The following is a 23,793-nucleotide window of genomic DNA, read 5'->3' as shown; positions in this document are numbered from 1 at the left end:
GGGCCTTGCCCCCTTCCGCCCACCTCAACCTGAAACACACAGTAGGCGCCCCGGAAGCGCGCTCGGAAAGGAGGTGCGGGCCACTTCCTGCCCCCAAGCGCACTCCCCAGAGCCGGGGCTCCCACCACTCCAGCGGCGGGGCCTTGCGGCATTCCTGAGGGGGGGGGGCGCAGGAAGGAGGTGCCCGGCCCCGCCCCCTCCGCACGGTGGGCGGGACCAAGCCCCTCGCGGGGGCCGCGCGCCCCGCCCCGCGGGGGGTGTGCGTAGCTCGCGGCGGCGCTCCGCACCAAGTTTGTTTTCTGCCTCAGGGCGGGCGGGCGTGGGGGAGGGCCGGCCGGCGGGGGCGGGCGGGGGAGAGGGGATCTGACGTCAGGCCGCGAGGTGCTTTCCAGCCGCGAGCTGTCAGGCCGAGTGTCAGGCCCGGCAGGTACGCGGCGCGCGCCCCCCGCGCCCCCCGCCCCCGGCCCCGGCGCCGCGGACCCGGAGCCCCAGGCCGCGTGGACGGAAACGCCGCTCGGGAAAGTCAGTGCGGGGCGCAGGAGCGCAGCGGATGAGGGGCGGGGGGCGCGCGGACAACTTGGAAAGTTTTTTTTTTCTTCTTCTTTCGGGGCAGGAGGGGGAGGTGGCGTCGTCCTGGCGCGTGCGATGGTGGGTGTGTGAGCTCGGGGGTGTTTGGGAGTCCCGGCCGCGGGCGCCGGCGGGGGCCGGTAGGGGGTGCCCCACCCCCCACCCGGACAGAAAACTCGTTTGGGGACCTTTCGGGGGACCCAGCTTCCTAGGATCCCACCATGGCAGACGGGCCGCCCCTGGCCCCGCCGGGGTGAGCGCGCGGGGGCGGGTGTTTGGTTTGAAAAGTGCACGTTGCTAACCGCCGGCGCCCCCCGCCCCCGCCGCGGCCGCGGAGCGGCGAGGGGCCGCGCAGAGTGACAGCTGCGGGTGGGGGCGGCGGGCAGGGCCCGGGCCGGGAGGGCCGGGGAGCCCGCGCGAGTTCCCCTTTCCTTTGGAACAAAGGAAAGTCTGTCTCCGAGGCATCTGTCACTCCCCGGCGGGTCCGGGAAGCGGGGCTCGGGGGGCTGGCGGCCCGAAGAAAGTTTGTGCGCGCCGGGACCCTCGGGCGGGCCGAGCGAGAGCCGAGCCTCCGGCGGGGGAAACGCTCGCTCTCCCGGGTAGGGGGCGGCCGACAACATGGAGTCCGGGCGCAGGTCGGGTTGGTGGTGGGGGGAGTTAAGGGGGGCGGCGGTGCGGAGGTGAGAGCCCAGCCCCCTCCCCTCCCTTCCCCTCCGCTCCCCTCCCCCTCTGGGCCGAGTTCCGAGCACAAAGCCGAGCGCGCAGGCTCGGCCGCCCCGCGCCCCGAAGAGTCCGTCGGCGCCGATCCGCGGGGGAAGGGGGTGGGAACCAAACTTTTTCCTGCCCCGGGACGGACACGTGAGTTTTTCTTCTCCCAGAGCCCCCGCCCCTCCGGACTGCGGGCCCGCGGGTGAGCTGGGGGCGCCCGTGCTGACGCGGGGCTGGGGGGGCGAAGGGTGCGGCGCCCCCGCGCAGGCCGGGGAGTCCCCGCCGCCCCGGAGCCATGTGCTCGGTCGGACCGGTGCGGGCCGCGGGGCGGGGGTCTGCGCGCTTTGTGTGAACCGCGGGGCATGTGGCCGCTGCGCGGCCCGGGGAGGGTCCCTCCGGCCGGACGGTTGTCAGAAAGTTGGTGCGGGAGGGGCTGCAGGTCGGCGGCTTGCAGGGTGTGCAGCGGGGTGCACCGGGTACTGGTAGGTGGCGAGCTTGCTCCCTCAGGCCAGTTGGGATAAGCACTGAAGACTGACGTGATGACATCTGGAGTTTTCCTAGCCCGAGAGATCGTGGGTGGGCGGGTCGGGTAGGTTGGAGTTCGTGGGTGGGCTCCTCTTCAGGAGCTGGGCTGGTGGTGTGGGTACCGGTCGATCGCGCCAGGGGTGGGATGTGTACACTGAGGGGCTGCTGTATCTGTCGGCGAGTTTTATGGGGATTCCAGGGGCTGAGGGAGTTGGTTGCTGTTGCAGAGACAGTTGTCTGGTGTGATTGTGGGGTGTATACGTGGGATCCCTCGCCGGGTTGTGAGTGGGCTGAGCTGCAGGACGCCGTGGTGGAGAGGCCTATGTAGACAGACTGGAGGGGTCGTTCCACTGGCCGACCCTGGAACCCTACAGTCTGGCACTTGGCTGCAGCAGCCTGGGTGGAATTTGTACAGATAACCTTGAGTAAACTCCCAGCCTGCCAGGGCTGCATACATCCCTTAACCCAGATCCAGACTGTCCCAGCCAGCGAAACTGCAGACACCTGACTTCACAAAGCAGTCGGATTGTTGGCGGATTGTTGGCGCTCTCTGAGGAGTGGCACCTCTAATCAATGCCTGTCTCACCTCCAGGTGGCCTGGCTGGGAGGGTGGACTCTTCCCTCGAAAGCCTGGCCTACCCAGCCCAGTTATCTGGGCTCTGGCCCAAGCCGAGGAAACAAAACCTGGGAAATGCCAGAGTCTGTTGGCCCAGCCTCCTGGGGAACTGTTAAAAGGCCTAGAAGGGAGGAGTCTTGAGATTCTGGCATCAGCTTGGCCTGGAACTTTTGGTTTAAAAATGTAAATCTCTTTTGCATGTGTGAACAAGAAGTTTGTCAGGGTGCTGAGCATCTGAGGTTGTCTGGGGAAACACCTTTCATTGGTTGTGGGGGCTCAAGCCTCAGAAGGGGAGGAAAGACATTTGCCCAATGTTAGGTAGCCAGGTTGGAGGGACCAGAGCTCCGGCCTTGCTCATTTATTACGATTTTTTGAGGAGTTTGTTCTGAGACCAAGCCAGGAGCTAGATCACAAAGGAGAATGAATGTATGAGAGACAACCTGTAGGAATTGCACTTTTCAACACTCAGCAGGGCACACAGTAGGTGCACAGTAATACATGGATTGCTATAGGACCGTGGTGACTGATAGTTTGCTGACATCTTGGGAGACCTGGGAAGCAAGATGTCATGGAGTAAGGGTGGGGACCAAATTACCTTGATCCAAACGCACTACCCTATACATGCGATATCCTGGATGTGTTTTCTTTGCCATACAGCTTTATTGAGATATAATTCATGTACCGTAGAACTTGCCAATTTAAAGTGAACAAGGCAGTGTTTTTAGTACAGTTGAAATTTAAACAATCTGGTTTGGACTGTGTGGGTCCACTTATGTGTGGAATTTTTCAATAAGTACCTGGCCCTGGCTGGGTGGCTCAGCTGACTAGAGCATAGTCCAGTACACCGAAGGGTTTTGGGTTTTATTCCTGGTCAGGGCACATACCTGAGTTTCGTGTTCGATCCTGGCCCCACATACAGGACCAATTTTTCTCTCCCTCTTTTTTTCCCCTCCCTCCTTCCCTCTCTGCCTCCCTTCCTCTTTTTCTAAAAGTCAATAAAAACAAACGCTCAGGTGAAGGATATTTTTTAAAAAAATACATTCGATTGATTTTCCACAGAGAGAAAGGAAGAGGGACAGAGAGCTAGAAACTTCGATGAGAGAGAAACATCGACCAGCTGCCTCCTGCACACCCCCTACTGGGGATGTGCCCGCAACCGAGGTACATGCCCTTGACCGGAATCGAACCTGGGACCTTTCAGTCCGAAGACCGACGCTCTATCCACTGAGCTAAACCGGTTTCGGCAGGTGAAGGATTTTAAAAAAATAAATAAAATACCATACTGTCTTCCATCTGTGACTTGGAAGTCCATGGATGCATTGATCTACACCATCTTATTAGGGGACTTGAGCCTCTGCCAGATTTGGGTATCAACCAATCTCCTGTAAATACTGGGGGACAGCCAAGTTTGGGGAAGTCAAAAGTTATTTGCAGTTTTTCAACTGTGTGCGGCTTGGCACCCCTAACCTCCACATTGTTCAATGGTGAACTGTATATTCATAATTATCCAAACATCACCACCGCCAATTTTAGAACATTTTTATCACCTCAGAAAACCTCCAACTCCCTTTATCTATCACCCTTCCCAGCCCATTCTGGACATTTCATTAACATGGAATTATATAATGTGTGTTCCTTGTAATGGGTTTCTTTCACTTAGCATTATATTTTCAAGTTTTCATCCATATTGTAGCATGGATCAGGACTCCAGTCCTTTTTATGGCCAAGTAATTTTGCACTATATGGGTAGACCTCATGTTATTTATCCATTCGTCAGTTATAGACACTTGATTGTTTCCACTTTTTGCTTTATTTTATTTACTGATTGATTTGAGAGAGAGAGAAAGAGAAGGGAGACAGAAATCAACATCAATTGACTCTTATGAGCCCTGACTGGTATTAAACCCAAAACCTTTGGCATATCAGGTTGACAATCTAACCTTGTGGTTGGCAAACTGTGGCTCACAAGCCACGTGCAGCTCTTTGGCCCCTTGAGTGTGGCTCTTCCACAAAATACCACAGTCTGGGCAAGTCTATTTTGAAGAAGTGGCGTTAGAAGAACTTTAAGTTGACAAAACTTGGTTCTCAAAAGAAATTTCAATCGTCGTACTGTTGATATTTGGCTCTGTTGACTAATGAGTTTGCCGACCACTGGTCTAACCCACTTGAATTACCCAACCAGAGTTCCACCCGTTTGCTGTTAATGAATAATGTTGCTATAAACGTTTGTGTACAATCATGTGGACATAGGTTTCCATTTGTTTTGGGTACCTAGGAGTGAAATTACTGGGTCACATGGTAATTATTTAAGAGCCATAATGTCTTAGGTGGCTTTCATCACAGAGAGGAAGGGAGAGGGATAGAGAGTTAGAAACATCAATGAGAGAAAAACATCGATGAGCTGCCTCCTGCACACCTCCTATTGGGGATGTACTTGCAACAAAGGTACATGCTCTTGACCAGAATAGAACCTGGGACCCTTCAGTCACCAGGCTGATGCTTTATCTACTGAGCCGAACTGGTTAGGGTCTAGGTGGCTTTCTTAATCTCTCTGGGCCTTGGTTTGCTCATCTATAAAATGATGATAATAGTAGTACCCCCCTTACAAGAGCTTTGTGAGGTTAGAATGAGATAATAAATGAAAAATGCTCTATACAGAACATGGAAAAGGGATCTCAATAGTAACTAATTATTTCTAGGCTGGTATTGCTTATTAATGAACTGCCATTTGCAAGGAACATGTTGTAAAGTAAATGATTGTCTAACCACTATGCTGTACACCTGAAACTAATACAAAGTAATATTAAATGTAAACTAATTGGAGAAACTTTAAAAAAAAAAAAAAAAAACTGCTATTTAGTTCAGTAGTCATCTCCTGAAATAGAGGCATTTTGGACTCCTCCCTTCTAGGTTGCCTAGGCTGTGGTATGGCCTGAGGCTTTGAATTGCAATTTCCCCATAGTTCTGGTGTCCCAGGCTCTAATAATGGTGTGTTTAGAGAATAGGAAGAGGGTGAGAGGCAATGCATGGTAATAACATAATGTCCCCATCCCCTCTGTCACTTGCTCCAGGCTTGCCTGAGATCCAGCTTAGCCGCAGGACATCATGTCAGACAGCGACCTGGGTGAGGACGAAGGCCTCCTCTCCCTGACAGGCAAGAGGAAGCGCAGAGGGAACCTGCCCAAGGAGTCCGTGAAGATCCTCCGCGACTGGCTGTACCTGCACCGCTACAACGCCTACCCCTCTGAGCAGGAGAAGCTGAGCCTCTCCGGACAAACCAACCTGTCTGTGCTGCAGGTGAGGAGGGGGCAGCAGAAGACCTGGGTTCTAGTCCTCTCCCAGCCCTATCACTGACTCACTGTGTGGCCGTAGGCTGGTCACCTCCCTCTCGGGGCCTCAGTTTCTTCTTTGGTCTGATGAGAATGCCCAGTCCCCCTGCCACAAAGGAGAACAGTGACATGAGGTCATTGCAGTAGATTTCAGATTTTTTTTGAGTTCTGAAGAGACAAGGAATTGTATCGGTGTCTAGGTGTCTCGTTAACACTGGAGGCCGTGGGAAGGTGAGAATGCATTGAGTGTGTGGAGTTGGGCTCCAGCCCAGAGTGATGCTGGGATGGTGACTTGGTTGCAGGGGACAGCTGGTGACCTGCAGTGTGGTTAAAATGGGGTTGGAATCATGGCCAAAGAAAGGGCAAAAGTCAGAGATTCTGGCTTCCAAAACCCAGTTTTGCTACATAGAAGCTGTGGACCACATCTTGATTTCCCCATCTATAAAGTCGGGGTACCGATCCTCTCCTGCCTGACTGAACTGTTGTGAGGAAGAGATTCAGAACTGGATGTGAAGGTGCTTTGAGTACATTCATAAGGTATTTGTCAAAGTGCAAGATATTGCCTCACTTGCCGACATCTAGGTGTTTTGTATAAGTGTTGAGGCAGGAGACACCCGGTCTGCCTTGCCTCTAGTTTGGCTCTCACCTACCTGGGAGACAGAGCAGGGCCTCAGCGGAGCAAAGGCCCACCCCTCTTTCCACTTCTGTCCTTTCCCAAACCACTTCTCCAATCCATGATATGGTGTCTCCCTCCTTCCCTTGTCCCCCTGTGAGCCTCCCAGGTCTTCCCAGCTCTTGTCCCTCCTCCATGAAGTGTCCCTCCTCAGAACTCCTGTCACCTGACTTACACTCGCTGGGCAGCGGTTCATTGGAGTCTGCCTACAAGAAAGGCTTTAGCCAAGACCAGTTTGGCTCAGTGGATACAGCATCAGCCTGCAGACTGGAGGGTCCTGGGTTCGATTCCGGTCAAGGGCATGTACCTTGGTTGCAGGCACATCCCCAGTGGGGGGTGTGTAGGAGGCAGCTGATCAATGTTTCTGACACTCTATCTCTCTCCCTTCCTCTCTGTGAAAAATCAATAAAATATATTTAAAAAAGAAAAAGGAAAAAAAGAAAGGCATTAGCGTTACAAACCGTTACAAACCCCGATTCAGATCCCATGTCACTGCCTCCTCACTGAGCCTTGAGTCTCCCCTCCTGAAAGGGGAGGTGGTTGTAGCATTTTCACAGTGTGTGAGGAGGAGGGACAGAAAAGAATTCAAGGCGCACTGTGAGGTGTTTGGCAGAGTCGGTGCTTCTGCTTCCCTTTATCTCATCTCTCCTAGATCATAGGTCTTGGAGTGACCCCGGGTGTCTGGCCGTGCCGAGCTCCTTACAGTGTACTGCCAAGCACTCTACTATGCCCATCTCTATGCTGGACAGAGTTAGGAGCCCAGAGAGGAACCAGGCGCATTCCTACCCTCAAGGAGTATGTATTCTTGGATGAAGTAGCAGGAAAGACTTGGTCACTGATGTTTGCAAAAAGTGATCACTGCTGAGACAGAAAGCAGAGAGCCAGGGCAGGGCTTCTGAGCTGCCCTGGAGCCTGAGAGCCAGTATTACCTAGATAGCTTCTTTGCTGGTATTCCTGCCTCCTACCATGTTCCTTTAAGTCCATTCTCTTGAACACTAAAGTGCAATTCTGATTATGTCACACACGCCTCAGACCCTACTGACTCAGGATAAAGTCCAAACTCCTGAAGTACTCAGCAGCCTCCTCTCTCAGTTCTTCCTGCCTGGAGCCCTCTGGGCCTCCAGGCTTCTTCCTGGCCTTTCTGATCCTGGGTCACTCCGCTTAAGCATGTTCTTTGGAAAGCATCTGCTTTTCCCAGCCTAGATGTGTGTTCCTGCTGTGCCTCATACCTGCACTGGCAAACCACAGGTCACACAGTAATGAAATTGCTTTTTGCCAGGGACACTGTTTCCAGTTTAAAGAAAATATATATATATATTTTAATTTTAATTTTATTTTATTTTCCCCCCTCCCTCCTTCCCACCCATCCCTTCCCTTCCCAGAGCTTTATGTCCATTGGTTGTACTTATATGCATGTATACAAGTCCTTCAGTTGATCTATTATCTCCCCCAGATCCTCCTCCCTTCCCCACTGAAATTTGACAATCTGCTTATTGCTTTACTGTCTCTGTATCTATCTTTTGGTTCATCAGTTTATAATGATCTTTATTATTCACAAATGAGTGAGGTCATGTGGTGTTTCTCTTTGAAAATATTTTTATATTATCACATCACTTAACTATGTACAAATTGAAAACTGGGTAAAAAAATGTCTCGGTTTTGCTCTTATACTCCACTATAAAATACACTCGGTTTTGCTCTTATACTCCACTAAAAAATATAAAATACATTTACTTTTCCAAAGTAAATGAATGTAAAACCAGTGAGATTCCATCTAACTGCATTATTATAAGCAGATGGTGGTGTGCTGACTGGGCTGTGGTATGTGGTGTGACAGAGGCACTGACTGGGGTTGAGCAAGTCTGGTTGCCCCAGGCCATGGCGCTCCTGTCATATTCCCAACAGAAACACAAAGCCATAGTGTTCTTGTGGAGAACCAGTGGGTCCCTAGGACAGCATATCCCCAGATCCCACTTAGAGAAATGTAGGTCTGGGGCAAGGGTTAGCCGGAGACTTCTGAGGAAGGCGTAGGAGGAGTTCCAGTGGCCACCCAGCACTAGAGTCATGCCCAGAGTTCAAAAGCAGTGGGAAGCACCTGGCACTCCCTGATGGGAAGTGTACTGTGAATCCCCAGAGTACACTCTGCTTGGAGGTCTTACGGGCACCTTACATTTCCTTGATAACATCTCCAAGCTAGCTCTTTCTTTTAAACATTTTTAAAAATATATATTTTATTGGTTTTTTACAGAGAGGAAGAGAGAGGGATAGAGAATTAGAAACATCGATGAGAGAGAAACATAGATCAGCTGCCTCTTGCACACCCCCTACTGGGGATGTGCCCGCAACCAAGGTATATGCCCTTGACCGGAATCCAACCCGGGACCCTTGAGTCCGCAAGCCGACACTCTATCCATTGAGCCAAACCGGTTTCGGCTGACTCTTTCTTTTAGAAGGGCTCCCCTTGATAGCTCTTTCTGAGCTTATGTAGTCCATCACCAGTTCCTATACATAAGGCTTCTTTTCTATCTGGTCCAACTTATCCTTGTCTGATCACTTGTCACCCCTCTACTTAACATTAAAACCCCTCGATGGCTTCTGCCAACCTAATGACAACATCACCTGCCCCTATCTGCAGAGCCAGCTTCATCCCTGGCACCCCTCTCCATATTCCTGCCACACCAATGGATACCCCACACCAGTGGTCGGCAAACTCATTAGTCAACATAGCCAAATATCAACAGTACAATGATGGAAATTTATTTTGAGAGCCAAATTTTTTAAACTTAAACTGTATAGGTAGGTACATTGTTATTAACTTAATTAGAGTACTCCTAAGCCTTTGCTAAAAACTCAAGGGGCCAAAGAGCAGCATGTGGCTCGCCAGCTGCAGTTTGCCGACCACTGCCCCAGACCACTTTGCTCCCATCTGACCAGGGAGACTCCAGACCCATGAGGACCACTGCCTTCCCACAGCACTAGGACTGGGTCAGCATTTGGATCCTTGACAATAATTGCTTTTTACAACACACTAAACTCTGGAAGCCTGATATCATTTATCACTATATCTCAGTGTTTAGCTCAGTACCGAGTATCTGGTAGATGCTTCAGAAATAATTATTGAAGTGACAGAAAACGAAAAGTGTTGGAAATGTCAACAGGCAGGACCTCAGAAGTAAGGAAATGTGGCTCATCAATCAGGAATAATGGGCTTAAGTTCCTGGAAATATTTCTTTCCTGTATTTAATTTTTTGTTTGTTTTTAAATGCCCTTTATTTTTTTTAGTATTTTTTATTGTTACTTAAAGTATTACAGATTTCGCCTTTTTCCCTGATTGACACCTGGTGTCCACGCCCATGCATGCTAATATCCATGCATACAAATCCTTTGGTTGATCTCTTACTTCCCCACCCCACCCCCTGCCTTCTCTCTGAGGTTGGACGGTCTGTTCAGTGTATTTAATTTTTAAGACTTCATTATTTAAAATATTTGCAAATACTGTATCCATAAAAAAGAGAATATTCTAATGAACCCTTGGTACAAATCACCTGGCTTCAACAAGCATAGCATTTGCCAAGGTCTGTTTTCCTTTTTCCCTGGGGACATCTCTTTTGATTGTCTCTTTTAACCGCCCAGGAGCTATCTCATTAGCAAGTCAATGAGTCATTTAACTAACTGGTTTGCTGGTACTTGCCCAGGGCTAGGCAGGTGGGATGGTGAGGCCAACTAAAAGGTCATTTGTGAAGGATTTTTCAGTGGTCCCTGACACACACACACACACACACACACACACACCCTCTGGTCTGAGGGGCTGTGTTGGGGAGGGAAGGTGAGTGTAGCAGGGAGGTCCTGGCCCCATTCCTTCATACCGTAGTACTGACTGGGGGTATGCTCTGCTCCAGGCTCAGTGCTGTGTCTGGAAACTCCCTGCCCTTGGCTAGCCTCGGGAGGGAAGACATTATTTAAAAGACTAAGAATTTAACCCAATCAAATGCCAATGCGGTGTCTGAAAGGCTTCTCCAGGAAGCAGCCTGTGAACGAATGGAGTCCTCACAGACTTGACGGAACGGGGAGGTAAGGGCAGCAGTCCCTTGGTACGGGGAACCAAACAGGTAAGAAAGGAGCCTGCTGTAGTGGCCTGCTCTGTGGCAAGGTGTGGCCTGGCCCCACACTCAGCGACACCTTACCCTCTGAAGCTGCTCTCCTTACTCCGATGCCAGAGCTAACTGCCTCCCCATTCTTCCTTCCAGCAACCTCGACTCCCCACCTCAGGGCCCTCCATCTGGACGTATATCTTTTGAGCTTCTATGTAAGCTTATTTGCTTAAATAAAGGGCTTGATCCACAAGGACAAGTTATACCAGTGGGTTAAACCATTGGATCCTAAGCCTGAGTGGAAGAACTCTGGGGAGCTTAAAAAACACACATTTCTGACTTGCCCTCTTCCCCAACAGATCTATAAAGCAGGTGAGAAGTAGCTATTTCTTTTCTTTCCTCTTTTTTTTTTTTTGTTCTTTAGAGAGAGAAAAAAACACTGACTTTTGTTTTACTTATGCATTCGTTGGTTGATTCTTGTATGTGCCCTCAGGGATAGAACCTGCAACCTTGGCGTAGTGGGATGACTCTCTACACCAACCACCGAGCTACTCGACCAGGGCCAAAATAGCTGTTTCTTAAAAGTGCCCTCAAGGTGGTTTTAACAAAGCCAGCCTGCCCATAAGAGCACTTGAATGTGGTGGTCACAACACGAATGAAGGTACCACGAAGTTTGGGAAAGGCCTCTCCAGGTCTTCACTTCCCTTTCCCTGCTTTTGTTTCTGTCTTTGCCAGCTGCAAACACATTAAAATTAAAGCTCTGTGCTGCCTTGTCAAATGCCCTGCTCTGATCCTCATGGCCTTCATCCACTTCCTAGCCCCTCCCCTCCCATATGCCACACTGAGTCCTCCCTTGTCCTTCATCTCAGCCACTGATAAAAAAGATAAAAAGACTGACAGGGGGACAGCCCTTGGGACAGGGCCCTGTTTTATGGTGGAGACAGGCTTTCAGGCACCCAGTCTGTTTTGCCGAATCAATCACAGAATTCACCTTGGCATTCTTCCTACTACCTCCTCCCCAAGGACTTAAGAGTTGGAGTGAGTCACATGCTCTGCAACTGGCATTGGTGGTGCACTCAGGCCTCCTGCGCTTACCCAGCCCCCTCAGCTGTGCATTTCTATCCGGTGAGAAGACAAAACAGACAGTAGTCTGCCAAGTTTTCTGCAGATTGAGGGGAATATGTTGCAGGTGTGTGTGTGTGTGTATTTCTGCTGTCAGAATTATAAGCCAAAATGGGAGGTGCAACTAGGGGCTAGATGCCCTCGCAGCTGTGAGAACACGCCCAGATTCCCTTCCCCAAGGCTTCTTTCTCAACAGAAATACTCTTCCTTATCTCCGTTGACCCAGGTCACTGTGATCTGTTTCCCCTGCATACAGGGGAAAGGTGGAGAGGTGCAGTGCTCTCCCGGAGCATAGGTAACTAAGGAGACAGTGTGAACAGAGAGATGGGAGCAATTGATCAAGGGGAAAAGGCCATAGGCTGATTCTTTTCAGTCCTTTCACCTGCCCAGAACCAGGCTGCCTGGACCAGATCTGTTTGCACAGGTGACCTTGAGCAAGTTTCTGAACCTCTGATTAGGGTCTGTTTCTTCAACAGTTCAAATAAAATGAGATTCTCACAGAACCTATTTCATAAATTGTTGAAGATTAAATGAATAATTAGATGGGAAATGTTCAGAGCAACACTTGACATGTTTTGGTTCAACAATATTTGCTTTTTTTTTTTTTTTTAGGATTATGATATGATTATCCAGCCATCTGTACCTCTTGTAAAACAGAGCAAAGAGAGTAAGAATAGCATTAGGGACCTTAAAGCCAGGAGACCTGGGTTTGAATCCCAGATTTATACTCGGGAATCTGTGTGACTTTGGGCAAGTTCTTTCTTCTCTTTGAGTTCCAGTTTCCCCTTTGGTGCTTTGGGGTCACTGCTCACTACCCTTTCAGGCTTGTATGCAAAATAATAATGCAAGTGAGATGGCTGACATGATAGCCGGTGTCCAGAGTGCTTAGTTAGTTCCCTCCCTTCATTGCATCCAGTTGTTCAGCCTTATCCTTGCGGATCCCTTGCAGCTCTTGCCAGGATTCAGCGCAGCCAGTGTCTGAGAAGGAGCTGGGGAAAATCGTAGGGGGCTATGTTCTCAATTGTACTGGTTGGTCTATGGAGGTGCAAAGGGATAAGTGAGAAGCTTGATCTTTCCCATCCTGACAGAGCCAGGGCCCTAGAACTGTCCTTGGATCACCTGTGACATGGATGCAGCTATAGTCTGCTAGGCAGAGACCCATGCCAACTCCAGGCACCAGCTCCTGTTATAGGTGGCTGTGTAGAGACAGAGTTTATAGGAAGATGGTAACCAAGGGCTTGCCAAGGTATTGACCAAGAAAGGCGATGGTCAGGGATAGAATTGATACAGGAGCCCTGAGGAGAGCTGGGCCTTTGATTGATTCCATGAACATTAGAGGAATGTTTGGAGCTGCAGCCCACACAGTTCCCAGTATGCCAGTGCACAGGAGGTGAAGGGGAGGAGTTCACATCTTTTCTTTCTCCTGGTGCATGCTCTGCGCTTATCTGTGGATAAACAGTGAGAGGAGACTGGACCAAGAGAAGGACCTAGAGTGGAATTCAGGTCAAGCCACTGTTTAAGCCTTTAGTCTTTTTTTTTTCTTCAGAGAGGAAAGAAGAGGGAGACAGATAGAAACATCCACATATTGATCAGCCGCCTCCTGCATGCCCCCTACTGGAGATCAAGCCCACAAACTGGGCATGTGCTCTGACTGGGAATCACTGGGACCTTAGTATTTTACCATGGTGTTCTGACCTAGTGGGATCAGCCCTGCCTACTTTTGTTAGTTTCTTAAGCCAAACCCTTTCCTGCCTCAGCACCTTGACATTTGCTGTTCCCTCTGTCTAGAACATTTTCCCTAAGCTTTCTAAAAGGCTGGCTTTTTTCTCTCTCTTTTTAATATATTTTTATTTCAGAGAGGAAGAGAGAGCTAGAAACATTGATGAGAGGGTATCACTGATTGACTGCCTCCTGCACGTTGGACTGAGCCCGCTACCCAGGCATATGCCCTTGACCAGAATGGAACCTAGGACCCTTCGGCCCGCAGGCCAACGCTCTATCCACTGAGCCAAACCAACTAGGGCAAGGCTGGCTTTCTTATCCTTTAGGTCTTAGCCTTCCCAGACCCTTGTCTCTGATAGTCTCTCTTATCTTTATATTCTATGCTTTTATTCCTGTCTGTCTCCTCCCTGACACTTACTGGTGTCCCTTGTCATATTTGTTCATTGCCAGTCTCCACAACCAGGTGGACTACAAGCACCACAGGCAGAGTGCACGTCTGTTTAATTCACAAAGGGGGGCATCACCAGTACTAAGAACTAGGCCTGGCACATAATATGAACACACATAAGTATTATCTGAGTAAGCATGCAGCCTTGAAAGGGAGAGCAATAGGAAAGTGAAAAGTTCTCACCTGACTGTTTTAATGAATAAAGTAAGATGGGCTCTGCGGCCCTGGGACAGCCTGAGGGAGGTCCAGAGAGGAGGGGCTCCTACTCCTCCAGGTTCAGAGGCCCAGGCTTGGGGATCCATGGCTAGAGGTGGACACTCCTGCCTGACTCTCCAGGCTGAGCTTTACAAATGTTCATCAATAAAATAGGAATTGATCAAAGTCATAGACGTGATGTAATTATGAGAAGAAAATTTGAAGATGTGTAGTGCTCGGTAATTGGAAGCTATTGGAAAACTCTTCACAGCCAAAATTCTCAGAAAGAAGCCCAGATATACATAGATACTTTCCTACCAGGCCACGCCCACCATGCCCCACACCCAATATCCATAGTCTCTTAATGTTTCTTCTGTCTTGCTACCTCTGAGATAGCAAGAAAGTTATTAGGTTGTTTTTCCCCTTTGGTGACCCCTCCAAGAGGAAGGACAACTTGGGGGAAATAATAGGGGGTTGTATTTGCCTACTTAAGGAAAGAGTTAATTATTTTGTTTGTTTTATGTTCTTGTTTTTTTAAATATATTTTATTGATTTTTTATGAGAGGAAGGGAGAAGGGTAGAGAGCTAGAAACATCAATCAGCTGCCTCCTGCACACCCCTTACTGGGGATGTGCCCACAACCAAGGTATATGCCCTTGATCAGAATCAAACCCAGGACCCTTCAATCTGCAGGCCGACGCTCTATCCACTGAGCCAAACCGGTTTCAACTAAATCTTGCAACTAAAACTATTTTCTAGCCTAATCCATAACTTTTAAAATAATGCTCAGATGAGTTGTTGTAGGATGTCTTGCCACATTTCCAGGCCATTAGGAGTAACGGAGAGAAAAGAGAATATGAGTGGTTTATCTTTTAGATCAGGGATGGAGAATGTTCAACCGGAAAATGTGCAGTCTGTGAAATCATTTGGTCTGGCCCTGCCAAGGTATTAGGGGTGAATTAAATGTTTGACTAAAGATAGCAGACTAATTATTAAGTTGATAATTTTGTATGGCTCTCAAATGAAGTTATAAATCTCCAGATGGCCCTTGACAGGAAAAAAAAAAATGGTTCCCACTCCCGTTTTATTTCATTTTTTTAAATATATTTTTTATTTTGGAGAAGAAGGGAAAGGGAGAGAGATGGAAACATCAATGATGAGAGAAAATCATTGACCAGCTGCCTCCTGCACACTCCACACTAGGGATCAAGCCTGGACATGTTTCTCACTGAGAATTGAACCATGACTTCCTGGATCATTGATGCTCAACCACCAAGCTATGCCTTTTTTTTTTTTTTAGAAAAAATATATATTTTATTGATTTTTCACAGAGAGGAAGAGAGAGGGATAGAGAGTTAGAAACATCTATTTTTTTTAAATAAATCAATCTTTATTGTTCATATTGTTACAAAGGTTCCTCATTTCTTCCCCCCTCCACCAGGTTCCCACCCCACCCTCCGCCCCCTCCCCATCCCCCATTGTCCTCATCCATAGGTGCAGTTTATGTTCAGTCTCTTCCTCCCTCCCTTTCCCCGATAGTAAATCCCTTTTCAGATAGTAAATCAGTTACTTAGCATTTTCTCATATCAATAATACCACCACATGCCCAATGATACATTTCACACAAAAGACATTTCCAAATAGGTCAACCAGCCTCATCCAGGCTTCACCCAAGGCACTCACAGATCAACACCCCAGCCCTATACTAACTCAACACATCCAGATCTAAGCCTTCATCACTTGATTCAGCAGACCCTCAAGTTCCCACAAAAGTTTCCAGCCATGTCTGAGAGGCAGCCGTGGGGCAGGGGCAGGCGAGGAGAATCTATTTTTTTTAAAATATATTTTATTGATTTTTCACAGAGAGGAAGAGAGAGGGATAGAGAGTTAGAAACATCAATGAGAGAGAATCATCAACCAGCTGCCTCTTGCACACCCCCTATTGGGGAGGTGCCCGCAACCAAGGTTCATACCTTTGACCAGGATGGAACCTGGGACCTTTCTTTCAGTCTGCAGGCCGACGCTCTAGCCACTGAGCCAAACCAGTTTCGGCACCTGAGGATATTTTTCCCCCATCGTTTTTTTTTAGAGAGAGTGGAAGAGAGGGAGGAAGAGGCAGAGAGAGAAACACATCGATTGGTTGCTTTCTGCATTGGTTGTCTCCTGCACATGCTGGACAAGGCCAGGGATTGAACCCACAACCCTTCGGTGCCTGGACCAGCGAGGTGTTTTGAATCCATTTCCTCTCCTCTGGCCCTATTGCTGATATCTTAGATCAGCTAAGGCTTAGAGTAGCCATTCTCAGGTGGAAAAGCAGACACTTCAGAAAAAAGAAAGGTGATGTGCAAAAGGCATCATGGAGCTATTTAAGGAAGGGGAAAAAAAACACAAAAAAAAACAGCACAGGGCCTGATGAAGGTCTGGTGAGCAATTTCACATGCTAAAGAAAGAATACAAGGGTTGGAAATAGAGGTCATGGCAGGGGAGGATTTAACACCAGGATTGGGTATCTAGACTTGACCCTGTAAGCAGACGGAAACAATGGCAGTTTCTAGAATAGGGATAACAGTCATTGCGTTTTATTTGTTTATTTATTTATTTATTTATTTATTTATTTATATTATGTTTTAATCCTCATCAGAGGATATTTTTTTCCACTGATTTTTTTTCAAAGAGTGGAAGAGAGGGAAAGACAGAAACATCGATGTGAGAGAAACACATTGATTGGTTGCCTCCTGCACGCACCCTGACCAGGGCCCAGGCTGGGGAGGAGCCTGCAATCAAGGTATGTGCCCTTGACTGGAATCAATCTGACACCCTTTGGTCTGTAGACTGATGCTCTATCCACTGAGCCAAACTGACTAGGGCAACAGTCATTGCATTTTAGAAAGAGAAGTGACAACTAGTGAAGAGAATGGGTGGGAGAGCTATGAAGCTGTTAAAAAGATGAAGTCAGCCCTGACCGATTTGGCTCAGTGGATAGAGCATCGGCCTGCGGACTCAAGGGTCCCAGGTTCGATTCCTGTCAAGGGCATGTATCTTGTTGTGGGCACATACCAAGTAGGGAGTGTGCAGGAGGCAGCTGATTGATGTTTCTTCTCTCTTATCGATGTTTCTAACTCTCTATCCCTCTCCCTTCCTCTCTGCAAAAAAAATCAATAAAATATATTAAAAAAAAAAAAGATGAAGTCAGGGCACTAGATATGTCTTGGCTTTGCAGCATAACTCTTTTTTTTTTTTTTTAATATATTTTATAGATTTTTTACAGAGAGGAAGGGTGAGAGATAGAGAGCTAGAAACGTCGATGAGAGAGAAACATCGACCAGCTGCCTCTTGCACACCCCCTACTGGGGATGTGCCCACAACCAAGGTACATGCCCTTGACCGGAATCGAACCTGGGACCCTTCAGTCCTTAGACCGACGCTCTACCACTGAGCCAAACCGGTTCTGGCAGCATCATAACTCTTAACAGTGAGAAATTTGATGCCTCATACATAGGTCCAAAGAGATTGATCTAACAGTGATTTAGCCGAGACCGGTTTGGCTCAATGGATAGAGCGTTGGCTTGGGGACTGAAGGGTCCTGGATTCGATTCCGGTCAAGGGCATGTACTTTGGTTGCGGACATATCCCCAGTAGGGGGTGTGCAAGAGGCAGCTGATCGATGACTCTCTCTCATCGATGTTTCTAGCTCTCTATCTCTCTCCCTTCCTCTCTGTACAAAATCAATAAAATATATATTAAAAAAAATAAAATAAAAATAAACAGTGAATTAGATGGGAATGGGGTCAAGGTTAAATGGGAGCTTTCTGAGCAGCATGTATAAAAAAGACTTCAGGATACTGGTTGAATGCACATTTAACTGGAGCCACTGATCCTAGTTTTGCCTGGAAACAGTCATTTTCTTCTATCTGACATTCTTTGGTATCTTTATAGAAATTTAGGAGTGAATCACCTTGGCACCAGGTCCTCTCATTTCCAGTTTTTCAAATAGAACAAACATTTGTCATCTCATCACACCTTCTATAGCTAGTTGCTGTTTTGCTTAAAACCCTCCTACACTCCCCATCACTCTTAGAATAAAGAACCAAATACCCACCATAGAGGAAGCTCTAAGTTACCACTCTTAGCTCCAGCCATCGGAGCGAAGCTCTTCCTTGTCTGAGCTCCTCAGAGGCACTCTGCTTCCACTTGTTACAGGGTCTTTTTAGATGTTGATCCCCCCTAAATTGAACATTCCTCTCCCTTCCCACCTAAACTACTCTTTCTTCAGATCTCAATTTAGGAGCATGTCCTCGGAGAGTACCACCCTGAGTCCACAAAGACTAGATTGGGTCTCCAGCAGCACAACATTGTACCTTCCCTTCATTGGATAGATCATTGTTGCAATTTTATATTCATTTGTATGATTTCTTCCCAACATGAACCTTTCTGAGGATTGGTTGTGTATATGTCATTTACTATTATATTATGGGGCCTGACATAGGTGCTTCATAGCTGGTTTTAATTGAGTGAGCTGATCATAGTCTCTTATACTCATTTCAGATATGTAACTGGTTCATCAACGCTCGGCGGCGGCTTCTCCCAGACATGCTTCGGAAGGATGGCCAAGATCCCAACCAATACACCATTTCCCGCCGAGGGGGCAAGGCTTCAGATGTGGCCCTCCCCCGTGGCAGCAGCCCCTCGCTGCTGGCTGTGTCTGTACCAGCCCCCACCAATGTGCTCTCCTTGTCTGTGTGCTCCATGCCACGCCACCCAGGCCAGGGGGAAAAGCCAGCGGCTCCCTTCCCACAAGGGGAGCTGGAACCCCCCAAATCCCTGGTGACCCCTGGCAACACTCTCTCACTGGTGACCAGGGTTGAAGCCGGAAGCCCCACCGGTGGACTTTTCAACACACCACCACCCACACCCCCAGAGCAGGACAAGGAGGACTTCAGCAGCTTCCGGCTCCTGGTGGAGGTGGCACTACAGAGGGCTGCTGAGATGGAGCTTCAGAAGCAGCAGGACCTGTCGCTGCCGTTACTGCACACTCCCATCCCCTTTGTCTCTGAAAACCCCAAGTAGGCATCTGCCCACAGGGGTGCTCGAAGCTCGAGCCAGCTGTCCTGGGTTTGTTTTGGTTCCTTTTATACAGAGTTCTCGTTGGTTCACTGCCAGACATCAGGATCATCTCCTCTGTCCAGGATCTTCAGCAGGAAGACACTCACTGGTGTCACTGCACTGTGATGGGACCTCTCCTCTGTTGACTGCCTTCTCCAGGCCTCCTCAGGTGAGGAGACCAAGAGAACGGAGACAGGCATGGTGCTGCTACTTCTCCAGAGAACCCACAGGACGCCTTCGTTCCAGCTGCTTCCCTGGGCTGCGCACAGGAAACCTGCCGGGTCCAGGTTGCTCCTGAGCTGGCTGCTCTGTTAAACCGAGTGTGGGCTTTCCTAGTTCATTAAGTGTGAACAAAAGAGGAACCCAGCAGATATAACAGAACGGACTCCAGTTGGATATTCAGGTTTTTGTCAAACTTAGTGTTCATTTCTCCCTTTTCATTGTGTTCTGCATTCATGGGGGCCACGAGCCCAGGTGTGGGGATAGGAGTGCATTGTGTGACCGAGTCTGATGAACTGGGAGTGATCCACCACTACAACAGGTGATTGTTTTACAAGGAAGGAGTATTTTTGTTTGGGGGACCAGTTAAATCTCTGCAAAATTCCTAATGGTTATTTTATTATTGGTTTGGTTTATCCAAAAAAGGTGGAAAAGACTTACAGGCTTTGGCTTTTCTGGGTCAGGAACCGAAGGAGGATAAAGACAAAGCCAGCAAGAGGGTCCAACAGAGAATCTGACCAAACTTTCTAGGCACAGAGCAGAGAAGGATGATAAAACTGGAGAGGTGTTTTTTTATATTTCTGTTTTTACTGTACTTTTGGGGGTGGGGGGAGAGATGTAAGCTAGACTGAGGCAGTAGGGTGTTTTGTTTGTTGTTTTTTTTCCTTTAATGTTTTCCCCTTTATCCTTTAAAGTTTTGCCCTGCAGCCTTTAGGAACTTGGATTAGTGGCCAGAACATCAAAAGCTCCATCTACTGGCAGCTTTCCCACGGTGGTGGCAGGAACTGTTCCTGGAGGAAGCAGGGAATCGTTTCCTGCCACCAGCTGCCCGAGGAACTGTCTTTGGAGGAGGCTGGGGTTGGAAATTACGAAGCCCGTTCACCGTGTGTTTTTGTGTTGCACCTTTCTTTAAATTGGAGTTGCAGAGGCCCCTGCCCTGAACTTCAAAGCAAACAGATCACAGTTGGTCTTGTTCTCCTCCCTCCTCGTTTTTTGTTTTTTCATTGCTGAGAGTGCTCAACAGCAGTATACCCCATCTCTATATATCCTAAGAAACACTAATCCTAGGTTATTATTAGCCAAAATATTTTGTTCTGAATAATACCGTTACTGGGCCAAAAGACAGGTCAGGAGCCCCAGCCTGTAGTTGCCTGAAGTTTCCAGGTCAGGCACAAGGGGGAAAGTTACTTGGTGTTGGCTGACGTGGTCAGGTCTGACCAGGAGACAGGCAGAAACAGGTATTCTGTCCTTTCTGGGCCGATCTCTGAAGACTTCGGGAAGGCATCCTCATTTCTGAGTGGTTTAGCCCACCTCTTGCTGTGAGTGTGGGGATTAGTATTTACAGAAAGGAAGCTTTGCTCTGAGTGGGCAAGTTTCCTAAGCTCTTTTGCGTGCTCCCTCATCCTGTGCCCTCTTCTTCCATGCCCTGGGTGGGTGGGAAGGGGATCAGGGATTCTCACTCTCCTAGCCCAGCTGGGGAAAAATGAACATGAGTGTGGCAGCTTCAAGATTAGTTGACGCTGCTGTTTGCCCAGCCTCTGCTACCCCGCCCATGTCTGTGAGCCCGCTCTGGTGTGACTGTTGTAAGATGCTTTCAGCAGGGGACTTTGGAAGTGTATTGGGCTGGGGTGGGACTTTTCCTTCCACGGTGCACTGAGCAGTGGAGGTGGCGAGGGTGTGGGAGCCATGCTGCTGAATTCTGGTTGGCATTCCCCTCTCCCCTTTGTGCAAGATAGAGAGGCTAGGGGTGGGGCAGCCTCTGCCTGTTTGGTTGTGAGATAAACCTGGAGGAGAAGCACAGTTATCCCATTGAAGTAATTTGAGCAGAAAACTACTGTAAATAAGTTTCGTTTTTGTCTTTTGTCAAATAAAACTGTTTTCGGTTTTGTTTTGTTTTTCAAGTAGAAACAGATTGATCCACTGTGACCCAGGACTCAACCTGGAGATGAGGCAGTTGCTGAGTTCTTCTCTGCGTTACCTTTTAGCCTCTCTAGTAACCACCTATAAGTGTACATTCTGTAGCCTTACTTCCTTGTCCTCAACCCTGTTCCATATCCCATTCATCACAGTGTGCAGGGGGCATATGCAGCCCAAACTGGACCAGTCTTCCCTGGGATCAGGGATGAGCTTTGGATTTGCTAAGTAGTGAGAGGACTCAGGGAATTGGCAACTTTTCCCCCTCCCTCTCACAATGAGGAAAGCATGGCTACAGTATGAGGCTAACACAAAAGCAAGAGATGAGATGGATACAGTAGTCATATCTGAAACCAGAACCACCTCTGGACTTCCCAATTACATAGGCTAGTAAATTCCCTTTTTTAAATAAGCGAACTTATTTTTTAAATAAGTTGCATTTCTGTCATAATGACTACGTTACAATTACAGCCCAAACAGTACAAAATCTACAAGAGTAGTAAACAGTCTTGTCTGAGTCTGTGCTCCGTTCATTCTCTTAATTTCTGTATGCACACACAAGAAGTGAGATGCCCTTCTCGCATGTAAAGAAACTAGGGATTTGTTATTTACCCATCTATTGGTGTGAAATTAGTATTTACAGAAAGGGAGCAAAGGATATGAATTTAAAAAATGGAGCTAGGATATTAATTGATGTCTTCTTGTTTGAAGTCACCTTGAGTTTTACCCAGACGTTATTTGAAACAGTAATGGGCAACTCACAGCCTACTGGCATCCAGCTATCTAACATGATTTGGGCTAAGCAGTAGAAATTTCTCCTACTGAACCAAACTAGCTTCTTTCTGATTTCTCCCTACAACAACTGGATGAAGGATATCAAATCTCCCACAGGTCATGCTCCTTTAGGAATTTGGAGACAACTTCACTGCTCAAGTTCTGGAGATTACAGAGCCCCAATTTAGCCATTCATTCACCCAAGGTCCTGGTTTCGCCACTTCCCTCTGTCAATATCCCTCAAATTGGACACTCAGTCCTGGTGCTTGGCACATTAAGAACATGTTAGAAGTGCTCTTCAAAGTAAGTTTCATACTCATTTTACATCTGAGAAGCAATATTCCCATAAAAGGGGAAGTCACTGGTTCAACTGCCTCGGGGGAGAGGGCTTACAAATTCAAAGAATGAAACCATAGTTGTCTTCTGCATTGAGCTTCAAATTGATGAGCTCTGGGTGAGTAGGCACTTAGATAATGAAAGTTGGCAGGGATAATGTGGCTAGGGCCCTTCTCCCCTGAAGCTAGAAGTGTTATATAAGACCTACCTTGCCCTAACTGGTTTGGCTCAGTGGATAGAGCATCGGCCTGTGGACTCAAGGGTCCCAGGTTCAATTCCAGTCAAGGGCATGTATACATCCCTGGTTGCGGGCACATCCCCAGTGGGAGGTGTGCAGGAGGAAGCTGATCAATGTTTCTCTGTCCCTCCCCCTTCCTCTTAAAAAAAACCAGTAAAATATATTAACAAACAACAACAAAAAAACCCTACCTTTCCTGAAACAGTCTCATTGAAGAAATAGCTTTTAAATGCATTTCTACTTTTGAGTCCTAATGTTGGGTTGGCTATGTATTACCAGACCCCCTCTTTATGCCCCTACTCAACAAAGGGGCCGGTGTGATGCTTCAAGTCCTTGTGTATCAATGTAAATGTAGACCCTGTGTATAACAGTATAAAGGGGGTAGTTAAGGACAGACAATGGGGGAGTTCCTTTAGATTAATGGTAAAGGAAGGCTTCTTCCCACTGTTGAAAGTGATGACTGCTCCATGGAATTCACTGGGAAACTTACCCAACTCAGCCTCATGAATAGGAATATCTAGGTTAGGTGTCAGAACTCCGGATTTCAAGCATACGCTCGTTTGGAAGCTGATGATGTGAAGGCTCCCAGACGCCAGGGCCCGCATCTGTGGCTGTAATCTCACTATGCTGGAGAGATAGAGCAAAAGGTCTGAAACTCAGAGGGGATGTGAAAATAGTCACTGCTCTCCATGTTATTGGTTTCCAAAGCACCTCGACCTAAGCCTGGGTTCAAATTCTGGCTCTGTCACTTCCATTAGCTGTTGTTGCCATAGGTAAGTCAGTTTACTACCCCAAACTTCAGTTCCCTTGTCAATAAAATGGGAATATTCACCTCTTAGGAGGATGAAAGGATTGTTATTTGGCCTCTCAGCCCTGTGCTAAGAGTAAAAATTAAAAAGAACTTGCTTCATACCACATAATATTTAGGTGCCAGAACTGGAACTAATTACCCAGAGTTCTCCAGCCTCAATATGCATCAAGATCATCAAGAGAGGTTACAAAGCTGCAGAATTCTCAGACCTCACCCCCAGATAGCCCAGGGATTTGCACTATTCACTGATGCCCCAGGAGAGTCTCATGCTATTGCTCCGGAGCCCAAATCACTTATAATCAGGTCACTGATTTATCCCCAGAAAACTGCTGGGTTGGGAATATAGCACCTTATTTTTCAAAGTAAAGAGGTGAGAAGAGAGTACTACGAAGTAGTCTTTTC

The 23,793-nt window shown here is 48.0% G+C and overlaps 1 protein-coding gene across 9 annotated transcripts; it reads left to right on the top strand.

The window, feature by feature from the left end:
* The first annotated feature begins 310 nt into the window (after positions 1-310).
* TGIF2 (TGFB induced factor homeobox 2) lies at positions 311-21,204 on the top strand. 9 transcript variants are annotated; one of them, XM_036418418.2, is made up of 3 exons: positions 311-427; positions 5,488-5,713; positions 18,542-21,204. In XM_036418418.2, the coding sequence occupies exons 2-3, from the start codon at positions 5,522-5,524 to the stop codon at positions 19,061-19,063; spliced, it is 714 nt and encodes a 237-aa protein (XP_036274311.1). In that variant the 5' UTR covers positions 311-427; positions 5,488-5,521; the 3' UTR covers positions 19,064-21,204. The 9 variants fall into 9 exon arrangements, with proteins under 9 accessions (XP_036274311.1, XP_036274309.1, XP_036274308.1 ...); XM_036418416.2 differs by having other exon boundaries at positions 347-522; positions 5,505-5,713; XM_036418415.2 differs by having other exon boundaries at positions 347-522.
* Positions 21,205-23,793: the final 2,589 nt, after the last annotated feature.

The sequence above is a fragment of the Pipistrellus kuhlii genome, unplaced genomic scaffold (genome assembly GCF_014108245.1).
Source record: "Pipistrellus kuhlii isolate mPipKuh1 unplaced genomic scaffold, mPipKuh1.p scaffold_m20_p_6, whole genome shotgun sequence".
Lineage (NCBI taxonomy): Eukaryota > Metazoa > Chordata > Mammalia > Chiroptera > Vespertilionidae > Pipistrellus > Pipistrellus kuhlii.
Note: the sequence above shows the minus strand (reverse complement) of the source record. Positions and strands in the feature narration are given on the sequence as shown.

Excerpts from the sequence above, each read along its gene's own strand:
- TGIF2 (XM_036418418.2), top strand. The coding sequence starts at position 5,522 with ATGTCAGACAGCGACCTGGGTGAGGACGAAGGCCTCCTCTCCCTGACA. Across the intron at positions 5,714-18,541 it reads CCAACCTGTCTGTGCTGCAG|ATATGTAACTGGTTCATCAA; the intron begins GTGAGGAGGGGG and ends TACTCATTTCAG.